Source organism: Bufo bufo, chromosome 11, assembly GCF_905171765.1.
Source record: "Bufo bufo chromosome 11, aBufBuf1.1, whole genome shotgun sequence".
NCBI lineage: Eukaryota > Metazoa > Chordata > Amphibia > Anura > Bufonidae > Bufo > Bufo bufo.
This window is the reverse complement of record NC_053399.1, coordinates 79,685,351-79,704,946: the sequence shown is the minus strand read 5'-3', so window position 1 is coordinate 79,704,946 and position 19,596 is coordinate 79,685,351. Positions and strand designations below refer to the sequence as shown.

Sequence of the window (19,596 nt, the reverse complement as noted above, 5' to 3'; positions counted from 1 at the left end):
CTCCTTTAAACTGGCCCTGCAGAGGGTTGCCTCCTTGGAACTTGCCCACAAACGAGCACTCTCTTTGCCGACCCTGCGTGACCTTCAAAACGCACAGCTAGACGCTAAACCTTTGTTAAAAGCGTCTTATAAATGTATGATCCAACTATGTCGCAGCAAATTCTACGAGTGGAATTGGAAACAAGAGTGGGCGTATGCTGGCAAGAGCTCTTAGGGGAAAATTGGCTGCCTCGAATATCCCCGCTGTTAAAAACCCCAAGAATCATATGGTCCACACAACCACGGACATTGCGACCTCCTTTCATTCCTACTACTCAGAACTCTACAATCTGCCCCGAGCTTCTCCAACATGGTCGGGTCAAACGCCTGAACCCCCTCCCCAGCGTCCCAAATTATTCACACTAGAATCGGCCAGCTTGGAAACACCATTTACCGAGGTAGAACCTCAGGCGGTCCTCAAATCCTTACCAGGGGGGAAGAGTCTGGGCCCTGACGGACTCACAGCCAGATTTTACAAGTCTCCTGCGACCTCTCTCTCCCCCTTCCTGCTCCAGGTGTTTAACGCGGTGTCCCAGGGTCCCCCCTTCCCGGCGCAGACCACTGAGGCTCATATCACAGTCATCCCAAAATTAGGTAAAGACTAGCACCTCTCACCTCTGCGCCAGCTACCGGCCTATCTCCCTCCTGAATGTTGATCTAAAAATTTTGGCCAAGTTACTGGCCAACAGACTAAACGCATTTCTGCCCTTGATTATCTACCCTTACCAGGTCAGGTTTGTGCTGGGGCGGGAGGCCCGGGACAACCCTCTTAAAACATTGGACATCATCCATCATGCAAAAATAAGCAAAATTCCCCTTAAGATCCTATCCCTAGATGCGGAGAAGTCCTTCGACCGCATCTCCTGGCACTCCATTCATACAGCCCTTTCTCAGTTGGGCATAGGCCAGGGTTTTCTGTCCAAGGTTCTCTGTCTATACCAGCAACCCTTGGCACGAGTAAAAATTTATGGCACTCTTTCCTCCTCCTTTTCTATCCGTAACGCAGTGCAGTTTCGAGGTAAAATTTCTCTCAGGGCGAATGCCAAAAAAACTCCCCCCCCCCCCCATCAAAACTGCTCGATGAAATCATATCAGAAGAGTACTTGCAACCATCTCACTATATATATATATATATATATATATTATTTTTTTTTACTGCTTAAACAGCTAAAAGTCGCAGTAACGGAACGTGTCCCTGCTGTAACGGAACGTGTCAGGGTTGCCCGCTATCACCTTTGCTCTACATTCTGGTCATGGAACACCTTATGGCCTCTATACGAGCCAATCCGGACATCTCGGGGATCAGGATTGGGGAATGCGAACATAAATGCGCGGCGTTTGCAGATGATCTCCTGCTCTATGTTTTCCAATCTCTGCATCTCCCTGCCTTCTTTGCTCTACGAGATATCCCATTTTGGTGCTTGGACAAATTTTTAAATCAACATGTCCAAGTCTCAGGCTTTAAATGTCTCTCTGCCCAACACCATGGTTTCCTCCCTTAAAACCTCCTTCCCCTTTGCATGGCCACCAAACGGAATAACATACCTAGGTATAAAAATTACCACTGATCTGACGCAGCTCTTTAGACTAAATTTTACCCCCCTTCTCCAACAGTTTCAGAAGACCTGGAGACATGGCGCCGCAGGGACTTTTCCTGGTTTGGCAGGATTAGCATCTTGAAAATGACCATGCTCCCTAAATTACTTTATCTCCTGCAGACCATCCTCCTCCGTATCCCGTCCACATTCTGGGACCATATCCGCCGATGTTTCACACAATTTGTGTGGGCACCAGGTAAGCCACGAATTAAATGGGAAATACTGACCTGTTCCAGGGATGCGGGGGGGGATGGGGGGGGGGGGGGGGGTAGGCCTCCCGGACTGCCACCTTTATTACCATGCCACTCCTAAACCAATTCGTACTGAAAAATCTAAGTCATGGGTACACATTGCGCGTGATCTCACCCCCTGCTCTATAGCAGTTGTACCGTGGCTGATAGGCACCCCACGTCCCACTCCTTCTAATTCATCCTTCACAACTCACCATACCCTTGCGATATTAGCGTCTATCAGTCGCCAAGCCTCCCTAATCAACCCTAGAGGTTCCCTGACCCCTATAACCGATCATCCCTGCTTCTCTCCGGGCCGCTCAACTCAGACCTTTCGCCAGGGCACACGCACCCGCCCGCTAAGATTTTACCATGTCTTATCAGGCTCCTCAGTGAAACCCCTGTCTCAACTGACAACTCCTTTGAGTATATAAAACTCAAGCATTTCCATTCCTCCTTGTGTAAAACCCACACACTATCCTGAACCCTGTCTGCGTTCGAACAAATGTGCATCTCCCCCTCAGCAGTCTTCAGGAACATATCCACCATATACAAACTACTGGTGAGCCGACGCTCTTCGTGCCCTCCTCCTTTCTGCCGGGCCTGGGAACAGGACTTGGTATCCAACTCACTTCTTCCCAATGAAGGAATAGATGTTTCCTTCTATCACACAAAGCACTGATCTTCACTAAGTCTCAAGAAACGAGCTATAAAGCCCTATCCAGGTGGTACAGAGTACCTACATTGCTCCATAAATGGTTCCCTACAGTGTCGGATCGATGCTGGAGGTGTCAGACGGAGGAGGGCACGATGATTCATATTTGGTGGCATTGCTACATATTGCGCCCCTTCTGGAACCTTGTACACAGAATAATCGGAGAGGTAATCGGCTTTCCCATCCAGAATGCCCCTGAAGCTCTTTTATTATTTGTGCTTGACCTGAATATCCCTGCCTACAAGAACTTCTTTCTGGAATACATGACTCAGGTGGCAAAGGCGGTAATTCCACAACATTGAAAATCCCCCTCTCCTCTCACTCTGGAGGAATGGGTGGAGGAGATTGCTCAATACCAGAGAATGGAGGACTTTATAAGCGTGACACCCTTGGACGTCTCAAGATACATGAAGAGCTGGGGCCCGTGGGACACGTTTCGTTCCTCGGAAACCTTCCGAAACACACAATTGCAAACTCCACATCCCTCAGCTGCAAGTCCTCCCATACTCTTCCCCTCCCTCAATCCTTTCCTCCCCTCCTCCTATTGTCCAATGTCTTTTCTCTTTTCATGTTCCTTTTTCTCTTTTTTTTTTTCCTCTTCTCTTCTAACTTTTTCTTTTGTTCTTGTTGTATTTAATGTTTGGTTCCACAAGGTTGTGTGGACCACTATTTTTTATGCTTAATGCATCGGGTATGCCCTCCTGGTACTCGACTTTATGTATGTAACACAGAGCTTAAATTGCTTCAGTTATAATGAAAACTTTAATGAGAAAAAAAAACCAGGCCACCTGTTTCTATGTCGAGCACCCAAATAAAAACCGTCAAAAACAAATAATATTCTTCTCGTCAGAGTTCAAAATGAAAAAGAAAACTACAATGGCAGAAATAATGTAAAAGAAATAATAATAATAATAATAATAATAAAAAAAACATATACACTGTCATACTGAAGATAAAATCCACATAATACAAATGAAAAGCAAGGGAAAGATAACTATAAGGGCAGCAAAGTTTAAATACCATGATAAAGCAAGAACCATGAAGAGCCAAAGTACATTAAATGAAATTGGCAGTCAAGAACAGACCTAGCAACAGCAATACATGTACTGTATAACTGATGATATACAGGCTCCCATCTCAGAAGTGGTATAGAGGTGTGAGCCTGTATATCATCAGTTACATATTCATTGCAGATTGGTAAGTCTGCTCGCCGGATTTAAAGGGTAACTGGACTTTATGGACTTTTTCCCATTTTTCGGGTTTAACATGCAAAAGCCGGATCCGGTTTGACTGAACACACGGTGCCGGATCCGTTATATGCAAATCAATGGGAAAAAGACCGGATCCAGCATTCAGTCAAAGTGTTCAGGATTTTGGGCCGGAGGTAAAAATACAACATGCTACGGTTTTCTGAAAAGCCTGATCGGTCAAAAAGACTGAACTGAAGACATCCTGATGCATCCTGAACGGATTGCTCTCCATTCAGAATGCATTAGGATAAAACTGATCAGTTATTTTCCGGATTAGAGCCCCTAGGACGGAACTCAGCGCCGGAAAAGAAAAACGCTAGTGTGAAAGTACCCTTAGCAACGCTCCTCTGTCTTCTGTTTACATAACTGTGGAGATTTGCTCAACACTGACTGTGTTATGTAAACAGAAGACAGAGGAGTGTTGCTAAGGCTCAAAATGGGCCACTTTAGAGCTATTTTTCTAATAGAAATATACAATTTCAATAATATATATATATAGTAACATAGTAACATAGTACATAAGGCCGAAAAAAGACATCTGTCCATCCAGTTCGGCCTGTCATCCTGCATGTTGATCCAGAGGAAGGCAAAAAAAAAAAACCCTGTGAGGTAGAAGCCAATTTTCCCTACTTTAGGGGAATAAAAAATTCCTTCCCGACTCCAATCAGAATAACTCCCTGGATCACTGACCCCTCTCTAGTATCTATAGCCTGTAATATTATTACACTCCAGAAATACATCCAGGCCCCTCCTGAATTACTTTATTGTACTCACCATCACCACCTCCTATATATATAGCAGCAATTAGTTATTAAACAATATAAACAAAACAAATTACATCTCCCAATCCCAACATCTTCCCGAGCCAAACCAACGTGGGTCAGAACATCCTTTCAAATTGTCTCACCGGACTTCCCATCTTGTGGGGATGTCGTCTCTCGTTCTTCTCAGTTCTCAGGTTCCTACTGGTCATATTTATGGTTTTACCAATCCGGTTTATGGCCGCAGCCCAGCAACCACAAGGATTCTCTGATCCGATCTCACAGAATATTAGTGTGCAATACAGTGTGCAAATATCTCCTCCATTTCAAAGTCTTTAATAAATCCATACCCTTTCTGCATATCAAACAGAACAACCATTCCTGTTTTTCTTTCCATTGATTTCAGGTTATTTCTGGTAGCCTTTACCATTAAGCATCGTTGCTTCTCTATCTGTACAATTTCCCAGCTTTTCTATTTTTGCTGCGTCCCCACATCTCTCTTGTGACCATTATCCGCAATTTTGTATGTTGACACTGTGGACCCTGCCTACAATATGGGGCCACTTTTATTTAATTTTTCCAAGGCCACTTTAAGTTCCCAGTCTACCCCATACATGGTGGAAATTAAATCATAGTCTATGTCAGGCATCCTCAAACTGCGGCCCTCCAGCTGTTGCAAAACTACAACTCCCAGCATGCCCGAACAGCCTACAGGTATCAGCCTACAGCAGGGCATTGTGGGAGTTGTAGTTTTACAACAGCTGGAGGGCCGCAGTTTGAGGATGCCTGGTCTATGTCATAGTCATGATACTAAGCAATGACCAAAATGTATTTTTTCAGCTGTACTAACTACGATAAAACATTAAACTTAGCAATCATGCTGGGAAGAAATCATGTAAAAGTATATAACTTTATTAGGGATCCAATAAAATGATATACACTGTCATAAATCCACATAATACAACTGAAGAGCAAGGGGGACATCTGGTGGCAAAAAACTGTAAGTGCGGCCAGCAAAGTTTAAAGTGCAACTGTCATTCTTTTTTTATTTTTGTAATGTGTAAGGGCGGTGATAATAACCATTTTTTGTAATATACTTTAGTTGTCCCTCTTTTTATAAATGCTGTCCTCTGTATTTATCTTCACTTCTCCATATTACTGTGAGGGGGCACATAACTGGGCACATTACTGTGAGGAGGCACATAACTGCGCATATTACTGTGAGGGGGCACATAACTGGGCATATTACTGTGAGGGGGGACATATCTAGGCTTAATCTGTGAAGGGGGACACATATCTGGGCATAATCTGTGAAGGGGGCACAATGCTCATGTAAATACTCACGTAGGATATATACGGTGCATGAATTCTGTTTTTCTTCCTAATATATATATATTTATTTTTTCTGTTGCATCTTGATTGATTAAATCTATATATATATATAGTGACGGGAGTTCAGGGCAGCACACCTTGTAACAAGTACTGGGTGCCAGCGATGTCGACACTCAACCAAAGTGTCAAATAACAAAGAAAATGAATACACCGCAGCACATCCAATGGTGAAAAAAATGGTGGGATTCTTTATTCACCCAAGAATAAGCATCTTGGCATTTATTAACTGTGTGTGGTACACTTTTCTCAGGCATGAATTCCTCACCGACTGAAAATAAATCATGGTTATCGCCCATCTTACACACTGATATATTGATTACTAAACCATATATTACATAACTTTACATATAAATTTCTTTCACAAATGTTTTTTTGTATTCTTTCTTATTGCCCCTCTATGTGACGTTCACTGCATGTGCTTTACAAGATGGCTGCTGCACATGCTCCCTTTGATACCTTCATACATGACCACAATAAAGATGGTGGAATTGTCACTTCCTGTACCCCCTCCACCACTGATTCCTGCCTGAAAGCACAAGGCAGTATTGAGCTCCTGGCAGATACACACTGACCGCCCAGACCCCAGGTAAGGGATTTACTCTCTGCCATGGACTACAAGGTTCTGAGTGTCTGCTCATTGATTTCCTAGTGCTCAGAGCCCTGTGACGACACTGTGCATCCGCATTCACTGCTCATTATCCAGACTGATGTTCTGATAAATGACATCGCTAATAGAGTTGTGTCTCGTGCATATGGTGACACCGTGTGTCAGAATTATGTCAAGCAGCCGCATAATGTGATACACCTAATCTATTTGAAGGCACCATGGTATACCCTATCTATGCGATATGTGGTGTTCATCATTTGGGGACCTGCTCTACAGCTATGGAGGTAATATTAGACAGTCATGTGGTAAACATAATACACAGAGGTCCTGTGATGTGGTAGAACTGTGCCGGGAATTGCTTTCTTAATTATTATTTTTAATATGGATATTATATGGTGTATATTTCTATGAACTGATTACTGCATTTTTTGCCTTATAAGATGCACCTAGGAAAATAAGAAAATAATAATTTTCATTAGACTCCCAATGTTAATCAGACATCAGATAAGACCCCTAATGTTAATAAGACCCCCATTCAGACCTCAGCTCAGACCCCCATGTTTATAAGACCCCCAAGTCAGACCTCCATGTTAATAAGACCCCTGATCAACCCTCAGATCACACCTCCCATGTTAATCAGACCTCAGAATAGACCCCCCCCAAAATATTAACTCACCTCTCCTGCTCCGGATGCTGCACCACTCCCGAGATCCAGCGTTCTTCCTGTCTGTGACCCGACATCGCCCAACGTGAGTTCACAGAGCGCCGGCGTTCTCACGCTGTGCCCAAGTCACAGCACAATGTGCAGCAGCCAGAGACCAGGAAGGGGTGAGCACAGAGTCCGCACAGGGGGCGCTGTATTCACCGCTCCCCAATCCTACTGTCATAATGGAGGCGCTCATTAGTATTTGCTCATTAGTATTTGCACTGACATTTTCCCCCCCAATGTCTTATAGAGGGAAAAATATGGTACATTTATACTCTGTTATATATCTCTGTTAATTTATACTTTTCTGTTTATAATTTTCTGGAATCTGATTAAAATGTAATTTCTCACTATGTATCCCACAGCTTGAAGAAGGGCAACCAATTTAGGCCTGAAATTTCGCTTTGTGTTTGCAGACTGGTGGTGGATTCAATATAAAATACTCACAGATTACTGCAAGAAAACAAAAAGGTGCCGTCCCTTTACAGCACCGATATCTCAGACCTTCTGGCAGAAGAGGTTATTAGGGATGTGCACCACCTACAAAGAGACAGTGCTGTCCAATGTATTTACCCCCAATATTGTGCCCGCTGTGTTCCCCAATGCCTCCAATACTGTACTTCAGTAATAATGCTCTGTATAGTGTCCCTAGTAAAAATAATGCTACCTATAATGCCGCCAGTACTGTTAATATCAATATAATACCCCCAGTATTAATAATGCCCCCTATACTGATTGCTTTTGTGCCCCAGAAATAATGTCCCGATTAATAATAATTCTGCTCTAAAATGCCCCCACTAATAGTAATGCCCCTGTAGTGGCCTTAGTATTAATAATGCTCCTTATAGTGCCCCAGCAATAATAATGCCATCCTACTTTGCACCCAGTAATAATAATGCCCAAACTAGTTCCATGTATGCCCCCGAAGTGGCCAAGTAAAAAAAAAGAATACTAATACTCAGCCGAGTCTTATTCCATGCTGCCATCTTTAACCTGAGATCCCTGGTTCCAATGAGGTCATGAGGCCATGGCTTTGTGGTCACCTCCGCCATTCTACTATCTCTTAGGCTTCAGGCCCAGTGGCCTGTGAAAGTGAAATGTGTGACTGGGAGCCATTGGTTCTTGTGCCCCTCCACAGTATTCAACTGTATCATCGTCCTGAGGACCTGTGATATGAGAGACAAGAAGTCAGACATTAGTAGAGACATCACTTATCAAGGTGCAGACAGCAGTTTATTTCGCAGAGCATAAAATCTACTTATAATTTGTGCCCCACGTGTCTCCGTCCTGTACACTTCTCTAATACTAACCATACTTCCTCTATCCTGCAGGCCGGACTAGACAGAGCTTCCAGCAATTCACTAAAGTGAGGACCGGACAGACGGTTAGAGGACAGGTGGTCAAGTATCTTCAGGGACTGCTTATTTCTTATTCCAGACGAGGCCAAATGGATGCAGGAAGTGTCAGCCAAACTATAAGAAGATGAGATGTGGGTGAGGCGTCCACAGAGCGTTATAATAAAATCTGTAGATTGTGAATGTGGAGAGAAGATGTCTCCGGCTGTTAGTAAAATCCATAAATGTCATCACTAGAAGCCTCCTCTTGTGTCTGGTGGATGGAGAAAGCTCAGTGATATGTCCACTGACACCAGATCCATGTTCTAGAAATTCACCATCCACAAGATCAGAAATCTTCCAGTACTTGTACAGTCACCATATCCTCAGCTCCCCCCGTTCTTCCTCCGCCTGTGATGTTGCTTAGTGTCCCCTTCCATTTGTTCCATTCCTAAGATGCTAAATGAAGGAGGTGGTAAGAAGTGACATTCACTGAACGGGAGGACTGTTGACCTCCACTAGTCCCGGGGACTGTTGCCTGTCATGGCGCTAATACCATGCCAGGTGCTGCGGGTGGCTATCCTGCTTTCATACCTGTCCGTGCTGTGCCACTACAAGGCCATAGAGATGCCCGCGCACCAGACCTATGGGGGCAGCTGGAAATTTCTCACCTTCATTGACTTGGTAATCCAGGCTGTCTTCTTTGGCATTTGTGTCCTGTCGGACCTGTCCTGTCTTCTAACGAAAGGCAGTGACAATCGGGAGCAAGAGCGGCAGCTGAAGAAGCTCATCTCCCTCCGTGACTGGATGATGGCCGTCTTGGCGTTCCCCGTAGGAGTTTTTGTGGTGACGATGTTCTGGGTCCTCTATGTATACGACAGGGAACTGGTGTATCCAAAGCTACTAGATAATTTCATCCCCCCCTGGCTAAATCATGGCATGCACACCACCGTCCTGCCTTTCTTATTACTCGAAATGAGGACCACAAATCACCAGTATCCAGGCCGAAATACCGGCATGGCCACAGTTTGCGGCTTCTCCATTTGTTATATTTTGTGGGTGTGCTGGGTTCATCATGTGACAGGGGTATGGGTGTACCCTCTTCTGGAAAACATCGGTCCTCTAGCCAAAATCGGTTTCTTCTTTCTAGTCACTGTTATCATTAACATCTACTATGTTCTGGGCGAAAAGCTGAACAGTTACATTTGGGACCTGGATAAATCAATGGAAGCCACGGAGAAAAGGATCAAGGCTGACTGATACAACTCTGCAACATTCTCCTCACCCACATATTTCATCCACCCTACGGCACAGTCAGGTCTCTGCCACAATCGCAGTGCGGAGGAGATCCATGGAGTGACACGTGGCGTTCCAGAATGGAGAATTAGAACATACTGCGGTATTCCGTAATTCATTGTACCATTACGATATGCTACCGAGTGTCCAGAATTGTGCCGTCTCTTTTGACCTAGTAGTGTGCAAAGAAAAAGAGACTTCTCGCCAGCGCCACCTACTGGGAGTCGCCCTCTATTCAAGATCCAACTTTCCAATAAGCCTTGAGATTTGGGAAGGGAATATATCCATCCATAGCTTGCGCTAGTAGTACAAACATGATAAATAGAAATAGTTTATCTTGTGCTTCTATATCCTTGTTATTAGGGAGGACCGTCTGCAGCCCTTATCAAAGGCATTTCGTTTATCATTTATCCCTTCTTCACTACTGGACTTCCCTGACCTCTAGTGGACATTCTTTAGTATGACAGGCCATATTGTCAGTATATTATAGAATAAATAGCATAATTAGTTTCCTTTTTAGGTTTATGCAAATATACCGCTCTTATACCCCCATGTGCTTTTATGGATCAGTTCGCTAGATATTTTAGAGTTTTTATAAGCAAGCATCCATTAATATTTTTTGGTAACATTGTTATTATTATTTTTACCTCTTGGCAATTGTACATTTTATATATTTATTTATTCACTCACTTATTTGCTTTGCATTTATTATTTTGCGTGTTTCCCTTTTATTTGCATATCCCCTCCCTGCAGTTTAAATGCCAAGTACTTACCTGGGTGTGAAAATGTAGTATTGGTCTGACGAAGGGGCGGTGCAGCCCCGAAATGCGTTACCTAAAACAACTTTAAATAAAATACTTAAAGCACCACCAGTGGATTTGTACTTACCTCGGTTCCCATCCTCTCCTCTTTTTTTTTGATCTTGTTGCTATGCCCTTTCTACTGTAGGCGATTTGCTGATGGAGAAACTCATTACTACTGTCAAAGTAAGGCAAGGGTTAAGTTGTGAACGTACAAAATATCAGTCATGTACATATGTCCTTTTCATTACTCAAGCTGTAATTATGTCAAGGCCAGTGTAGGAGTGTGAAGGCCCTAGGATGGAAGGTTAAAGGGGTTGTCCGGCTTTAGAGCTGAACTTGGACAGACCCAGAATTTCACCCCGGCAGCCCCCCTGACAAGAACATTTCATGCTTCGATGCTCTCCTTTGCCCTGCTCTGAATCACGCAGGGCAAAGGCATTTTGTGGAGTTTTGGTGACGTACCGGGCTCTCCATGGGGCTGCCAGGAAGCCCGGTGATGTCACCGGCACCGATGGGCGGGCTTTAGCGCTGCCCTAGCCTGTAAAACGGCTAGGGCAGTGCTAAAGCCGGCCCATCAGAGCTGGTGACGTCACCGAAAACATTGCTGGGCGGAAGCCTCCGCCTGGCAGTGTGTTATAGTAAATAAAAGAGCCCTTGCCCTGCGCATGGCAAGGGAGAGCATCGGAGCATGAACTGCTCCGATGCTCAAGTCAGGGGGGGGGCTGCCTGGGTGAAATTATGGGTATATCTGGGTTCAGCTCTGAACCCGGACAACCCCTTTAAAAGTAGAAGATTTAGGCCAGAGCAGATGTGATCTTGAACTCTTTTATGTTCTGGTAGTTGATATAACCTTGAATTGTGTAATATATGTTATTTGCATCAGATGTTTATCCAGGGGTGTAAAATAAAGATAACTGGGGTGTGTTCTTCGGAAATCTGCATGCGCCATACCTTCAGTGTGTTTCGAATGATTGATCTGGACCCTATCAGCTGGAGGCCTGCAGCGAGGTCCTCATCTACACCTCTGGTGGCCTGAATGAAGAGGACTCACCTGGGAAAGTTAGCCATTGTCTCATTAGTTTCCCCCTTAGAAAGAAGAGACCTTAGAAAGGAGAATTTCAGTTTTTAATGTTAAATGGATTGTCCTGCCAATATCCGTATCTGATCGGTGGAGGCGCCAGCTGTTTGAAGAGTAGGTGGCGCTCCATGCGAGTGCTGCTTCCTCTTCATTACACTGCACGTCGTCTGTGTAATTACAAGTGAATGGAGGGAGTACTTGGAATTACACTATGCCCAATGAAATGAAGAGGAAGCAGCACCCGCACGGAGAGCCACCTACTCTTCGAACCCCCGCTGCTCAGATATTGGTGAAGATAGGTCAACCCCTTTAACTACTCTATCACTACTGGATATGCAGAATACATATACTAAACACTGTAATCGTTAAATGTTAAATTATTTGTTATATAAAAGTTATCTAGAAATTAGTATATTATTGTAAATTTTATTGCCCTGTGTCATAATAAAGAGAGAGAAAAAATGTTCAATACTTTGTGGTCATCTGCCGTGCACGATGGTCTGACCTAGAAGAAGATTCTCCTAAAGATAGTGGTGAATATGGCCCAGCTGGACGTATCCTGTGATATAAAGCGGCACGTTTCTGAGTTATTTGTCTCCGTTCTGACAGTGTCCATGGGGGAAGTTGTCAAGCTCTACACTCCAGAATTCTGGCTTTGAAAAGTGGCAGATTTGAGCTGTGCGACTTTTTGGGCTTATTTACACAAAAACATTTGCAAAATGTTCACAGCAATTATTCCAGTTTTGAAAAATGGGTTGGAAAGTGGGCATGGTTAGCTATGTTAAACAGTGTCAGATTGGGGTGCCATGGGCCCACCAGTAAAATACGTTCTGCTGGACCACGTGCAGCTACCCGCAAATATAATCAGCAAGACGTTCCAAGATGATTGATCATGGGGCCCTGCAGTTACTTCGAGAAGGCAGGTCCACGATGAAAGATGATACTGTCCGTGTGCCAACAAGTCAATTCAGCCACCTGATGCCACTATAACAATAAATAGGGTAGGTTTTTAAATAATTTACCAGTTTCTTATATCAATATAGGCTAGTTGAGATGCTGTTCGATGCCTATTGTGGTAAGGCGTATGGTAAAGTGCTGGAAGGGGTGTATATTTCATCCAGATACCTCAGCTGGGTGAGATAAATGAAATCCAGAAAGCTGCAGTGGTTTTAGCAGAGTGCAGTTTGCTGAGACTGTTTTGTTAAGTGACCAGGCTGCAGAGGCGCGGGTAAGTGACGAGGCTGCAGTGGGTCAGGTAAGTGACGAGGCTGCAGTGGGTCAGATAAGTGACGAGGCTGCAGAGGCGCGGGTAAGTGACGAGGCTGCAGTGGGTCAGGTAAGTGACGAGGCTGCAGTGGGTCAGATAAGTGACGAGCCTGCAGTGGGTCAGATAAGTGACGAGGCTGCAGAGGCGCGGGTAAGTGACGAGGCTGCAGTGGGTCAGATAAGTGACGAGGCTGCAGTGGGTCAGATAAGTGACGAGGCTGCAGTGGGTCAGATAAGTGACGAGCCTGCAGTGGGTCAGGTAAGTGACGAGGCTGCAGTGGGTCAGATAAGTGACGAGCCTGCAGAGGCTCAGGTGAGTGACGAGGCTGCAGTGGGTCAGGTAAGTGACGAGGCTGCAGTGGGTCAGGTAAGTGACGAGGCTGCAGAGGCTCAGGTAAGTGACGACACTGCAGTGGGTCAGGTAAGTGACGAGGCTGCAGTGGGTCAGATAAGTGACGAGGCTGCAGTGGGTCAGATAAGTGACGAGGCTGCAGAGGCGCGGGTAAGTGACGAGGCTGCAGTGGGTCAGGTAAGTGACAAGGCTGCAGTGGGTCAGATAAGTGACGAGGCTGCAGTAGCTCAGGTAAGTGACGAGGCTGCAGTGGGTCAGGTAAGTGACGAGGCTGCAGTGGGTCAGGTAAGTGACGAGGCTGCAGTGGGTCAGGTAAGTGACGAGGCTGCAGAGGCTCAGGTAAGTGACGAGGCTGCAGTGGGTCAGGTAAGTGACGAGGCTGCAGAGGATCAGTTAATTGACGAGGCTGCAGAGGCTCAGGTAAGTGACGAGGCTGCAGAGGCTCAGGTATGTGACGAGGCTGCAGAGGATCAGTTAATTGATGAGGCTGCAGTAGCTCAGGTGAGTGACGAGGCTGCAGTGGGTCAGGTAAGTGACGAGGCTGCAGTGGGTCAGATAAGTGACAAGGCTGCAGTGGGTCAGATAAGTGACGAGGCTGCAGTGGGTCAGATAAGTGACGAGGCTACAGTGGGTCAGGTAAGTGACGAGGCTGCAGAGGATCAGTTAATTGACGAGGCTGCAGAGGCTCAGGTATGTGACGAGGCTGCAGAGGCTCAGGTAAGTGACGAGGCTGCAGAGGCTCAGGTATGTGACGAGGCTGCAGAGGCTCAGGTATGTGACGAGGCTGCAGTGGGTCAGGTATGTGACGAGGCTGCAGAGGATCAGTTAATTGATGAGGCTGCAGTAGCTCAGGTGAGTGACGAGGCTGCAGTGGGTCAGGTAAGTGACGAGGCTGCAGTGGGTCAGGTAAGTGACGAGGCTGCAGTGGGTCAGGTAAGTGACGAGGCTGCAGTGGGTCAGATAAGTGACAAGGCTGCAGTGGGTCAGGTAAGTGACGAGGCTGCAGTGGGTCAGGTAAGTGACGAGGCTGCAGTGGGTCAGGTAAGTGACGAGCCTGCAGTGGGTCAGATAAGTGACGAGGCTGCAGTGGGTCAGATAAGTGACGAGGCTGCAGTGGGTCAGATAAGTGACGAGGCTGCAGTGGCTCAGGTAAGTGACGAGCCTGCAGTGGCTCAGGTAAGTGACGAGCCTGCAGTGGCTCAGGTAAGTGACGAGGCTGCAGTGGGTCAGGTAAGTGACGAGGCTGCAGAGGCTCAGGTAAGTGACGAGGCTGCAGAGGCTGAGGTAAGTGACGAGGCTGCAGTGGCTCAGGTAAGTGACGAGGCTGCAGAGGCTCAGGTAAGTGACGAGGCTGCAGTGGGTCAGGTAAGTGACGAGGCTGCAGTGGGTCAGGTAAGTGACGAGGCTGCAGAGGATCAGTTAATTGACGAGGCTGCAGAGGCTCAGGTATGTGACGAGGCTGCAGAGGCTCAGGTAAGTGACGAGGCTGCAGAGGCTCAGGTAAGTGACGAGGCTGCAGTGGGTCAGGTAAGTGACGAGGCTGCAGTGGGTCAGGTAAGTGACGAGGCTGCAGAGGATCAGTTAATTGACGAGGCTGCAGAGGCTCAGGTATGTGACGAGGCTGCAGAGGCTCAGGTATGTGACGAGGCTGCAGAGGCTCAGGTATGTGACGAGGCTGCAGAGGCTCAGGTAAGTGACGAGGCTGCAGAGGCTCAGGTAAGTGACGAGGCTGCAGAGGATCAGTTAATTGACGAGGTTGCAGAGGCTCAGGTATGTGACGAGGCTGCAGAGGCTCAGGTATGTGACGAGGCTGCAGAGGCTCAGGTATGTGACGAGGCTGCAGAGGCTCAGGTAAGTGACGAGGCTGCAGAGGCTCAGGTAAGTGACGAGGCTGCAGAGGCTCAGGTAAGTGACGAGGCTGCAGAGGATCAGTTAATTGACGAGGCTGCAGAGGCTCAGGTAAGTGACGAGGCTGCAGAGGCTCAGGTAAGTGACGAGGCTGCAGAGGCTCAGGTATGTGACGAGGCTGCAGAGGCTCAGGTAAGTGACGAGGCTGCAGAGGCTCAGGTAAGTGACGAGCCTGCAGTGGGTCAGGTAAGTGATGAGGCTGTAGAGGCTCAGGTAAGGTGGGGGGCAGGGTGTGCACACAGCATGCTATTACACGCCCTATAGTGATCAGACCGTCATCCTCTATAACAGACACAAGAAGAAAATTTCAGTTTCATGACACACACTATGAATGTAGTTGTACCGGACGAAGACTAGAACGTGCTTGTCCTGACTGAGTGATCCCTTTATGTACCCCCTGTTAAAGGGGTTGTCCCACCAAAAATATTCTATATCTTTGAAACCTGAATACTTTTGTCATTTTCTTATCCTTATTTCTCTATCCTCCTCCATAACATCACAAAGGTGGTCCCTCCTTGAACTGCCACTAGCCATATTTGCTGTCAGAAGCTTTGAGAGTTACAGAAAGGGTGAGGACACGCCCACTAAACTGTAATAGGGAGGGAGCTGCAGCAGAAAGTACACACCCTTAAGCTGTGATAGGGAGAGAGCTGCAATAGAAAGGACACACCCCCTGTGCTGTGATAGGGAGAGGGCTGCAATAGAAAGGACACACCCCTGTGCTGTGATAGGGAGAGGGATGCAATAGAAAGGACACACCCCCTGCGCTGTGATAGGGAGAGGGCTGCAATAGAAAGGACACACCCCCTGTGCTGTGATAGGGAGAGGGCTGCAATAGAAAGGACACACCCCCTGTGCTGTGATAGGGAGAGGGCTGCAATAGAAAGGACACACCCCCTGTGCTGTGATAGGGAGAGGGCTGCAATAGAAAGGACACACCCCCTGTGCTGTGATAGGGAGAGGGCTGCAATAGAAAGGACACACCCCTGAGCTGTGATAGGGAGAGAGCTCTAGCAGAAAGGACATGCCTCTGAGCTGCCAGTTTGTAATAAATCTAGCAGAGCAATGACTGGGGAGATTTCTGGATCCATGTGCGGTACAGGGCTGGTTCTAGCTCTTTTAGAACTAGACTGTCATATGGGGGTGGAATGGCCATAGAACCTACTGGGATGATTCCTGGTGGGCCGATGCCCAGCGGCTGCCGGCCGGGTACATAGGTATCTGCTGCTCCCAGCTCAATTAATGCATTAGAATTGGCCCAGGCCACAACTTTCAACTGCATCTGTAGCCTAAGGACAGGGCGAACATTAAAAAAGCGCCCCCCCCCCCGCCCTTAAAGTGGTTGTCTCACTTCAGTAAGTTGCATTTATCGTGTATCAGTATTACCAGTATCATACACAGCCTTTGGCTGCTATCAGTAATATTTTCCTTTTAATCTACCAGTGCATTTCCAGTAACAGCCTTCCCAGCACACGATGACATCACACAGATGTGCTATTTTGACCTTCTCATCATGAACGATCTTTGCAGACAGGTTTAGCTTGGCATTAGGCAGCCGCTAAGCCTGCAGGTCTATCAACCACCTAGAACAGGAATGCCCAACCTGCGGCCCTCCAGCTGTTGCAAAACTACAATTCCCAGCATGCCTGCACAGCTTACAGCTATTAGGGCATGCTGGGAGTTGTAGTTTTGCAACAGCTGGAGGGCCGCAGGTTGAGCATCCCTGGCCTAGAACATGACGTCACTTTCTGCTGCTGCTGTTGAGATGCCAGTCCCGGCGTTGGTGGAATGGGTGGAGGCCAGGGGCATTGCTAGGGTCAAAAAAAGATCCGGTGCCCAAGCCCCAATGAATTTGGCCTAATTTCCCCCCCCTCCCCCACACCGTATTTTGCTGTACTTGCTATACAGCCCACATACTTCTTACATCAAGTGACGTCTTCTTTGACGTAGATGTTCTCTTTCCTCATCTTCTCCTTTCAGACCTTCAGCCCAGACCATCATTTTTCAGCCATTTTTCGTCTCTGCAGTTTGACAAAAAAAATCTTAGTTTACTACTTTTCCATCATCCTCCCATCTTCTGGACAAATCATCCTAACACCCCCAATACTGTGCCGCTGTGCTCCCCAATATTATACTGTAGAAACAGATAAACCCCCTGATAATACTAGTACCACACAGAGCCCCCCCATATAAAATACCCCTTCTTTGTGGCCTCAGTAAATGCCCCTATAGTGCCCCCAATCATGTGCCAGTAAGAAGTGCCCCCATAGATTCCCCCCAATAATGTGCCAGTAAGAAGTGCCCCTATAGATTCCCCCAATAATGTGCCAGTAAGAGGTGCCCCCAATCATGTGCCAGTAACAAGTGCCTCTCCATGCCCCCCAATCATGTGCCAGTAAGAGGTGCCCCCAATCATGTGCCAGTAACAAGTGCCTCTCCATGCCCCCAATCATGTGCCAGTAACAAGTGCCTCTCCATGCCCCCAATCATGTGCCAGTAACAAGTGCCTCTCCATGCCCCCCAATCATGTGCCAGTAAGAGGTGCCCCCAATCATGTGCCAGTAACAAGTGCCTCTCCATGCCCCCCAATCATGTGCCAGTAACAAGTGCCTCTCCATGCCCCCCCCCCCCCCAAATCATGTGCCAAAAGTATTGTCCCATATAAAAACCAAAAACACTTATACTTACCTCCATGGCAGCGATGTGATGCAGGCCTCTTCCGGCCTGTGTCCCGAGCTGTACAGCTCAGGCGGTGCAATGACGTCATTGCGCCACCTGCACCAGCCTTGTGCCGTCAGCCTATCAGAGGAACAAGGAAGAGAGACGCCTCTCCCTCCCCTGCCCGGCCGCAGCACTTCCATCTGTATCGCTGTCCTAAGGACGGCGATACAGATGACTATGGAGATGAGCGCTTCCACAATGGAAGAGCTCATCTCCCCCGATCCACTGCCCACCCTCTCTCACTATATTCTCGGCCTGTAAATGGATGCCGACGGTGCACCCCTCTTCTTGCTGGAGACACGCTCCCCGTGCGGTCGCACCCCTCGCCCGGCTGTAGAAACGGCCCTGCCTAAGGACGGATAGGGAACTCTACTGGGAGTAGTGACTGCTGTCTGGCTGTCCCTCTTCATTGAGTTATATGAGCACCTTGGACACCACACCCGGAATTATTTATGGGGGGGGGGGGCAGTTATGATGACATCACAGAATTATTTACTGAATTTGGACAGAAGTTTACTAAAAATTGGGCTGAAATTCTATTATTTTTGTACAATAAAGAGACTGATTTTATGACAGCCGCCCCCTCCAGATAGCTGCGATCCTCCCTCGGCTCTGACCCGGCGAGGAGAATATTGTATTTTCTTCACAGATCTACTTCTTGTGTTCGGGAAATATTGTTTCCAGGTCCGGACTATAGGAGGAGCAATGGTGCAATTGTCCCTGGGATCTCCACCTTACCCCCTGGACATCCAGATTCAGCAGTGTCCTCATGGTGGGACCTCTGATGATTGGAAGGTGGCTGCTGAGTTGGGCTCCTTATTAGACAGTATAGGGCAGTATTACTCAGACATGTAGCACTGTTATCTAGCATTATATGGAATATACAGTATGTTATATACAGTATGTTATATATATATTATATGTTTGGCATTTCTAGCATCAGGTGGCGCTGTGATGTGTGAAGTAATGCACTGTATGGCAGTGTTATTTAGCCACATATGGTACTGCACGGCACTGTTCAGTGGGATTGTATACATTAACACAGATCATGTACTAGATCAGTGATGGAGAACCTTTTACAGACCGAATGCCCAAACTGCAACCCAAAACCCACTTATTTAGCGCAAAGTGCCAACACAGTAATTTACCCTGAATACTACAGTCCAATAAAGTATATCTTCCATGTACTTTATCATTTAGCTATAATAGCCTGCCTACATTCAGGGCGCTGCCTGAGTTAACCCCTTAGGGACACAGCCTTATTTCACCCTAAGGACCAGGCCATTTTTTGCAAATCTGACCAGTGTCACTTTAAGTGCTGATAACTTTAAAACACTTTGACTTATCCAGGCCGTTCTGAGATTGTTTTTTCGGCACATATTGTACTTCATGACACTGGTAAAATAAAGTCAAAATTTATTTTTTTTTGCACAAAAAATTACCTAATTTACCAAAAATTGGGATAAATTTGCAAATTTCAAAGTTTCAGTTTCTCTACTTCTGTAATACATAGTAATACCCCCAAAAATTGTGATGACTT

The 19,596-nt window shown here is 46.6% G+C and overlaps 1 protein-coding gene across 3 annotated transcripts; it reads left to right on the top strand.

Moving 5' to 3' along the window:
* The first annotated feature begins 6,487 nt into the window (after positions 1 to 6,487).
* Positions 6,488 to 10,815, top strand: AIG1 (androgen induced 1). Of its 3 annotated transcripts, none has more exons than XM_040411831.1 (3): positions 6,488 to 6,571; positions 7,664 to 7,769; positions 8,630 to 10,815. In XM_040411831.1, exon 3 carries the CDS (start codon positions 9,176 to 9,178, stop codon positions 9,890 to 9,892), a length of 717 nt encoding a protein of 238 aa, XP_040267765.1. In that variant the 5' UTR covers positions 6,488 to 6,571; positions 7,664 to 7,769; positions 8,630 to 9,175; the 3' UTR covers positions 9,893 to 10,815. The 3 variants fall into 3 exon arrangements, with proteins under 3 accessions (XP_040267765.1, XP_040267764.1, XP_040267766.1); XM_040411830.1 differs by having other exon boundaries at positions 7,664 to 8,517; XM_040411832.1 differs by lacking the exon at positions 7,664 to 7,769.
* The last annotated feature ends 8,781 nt before the right edge of the window (positions 10,816 to 19,596 follow it).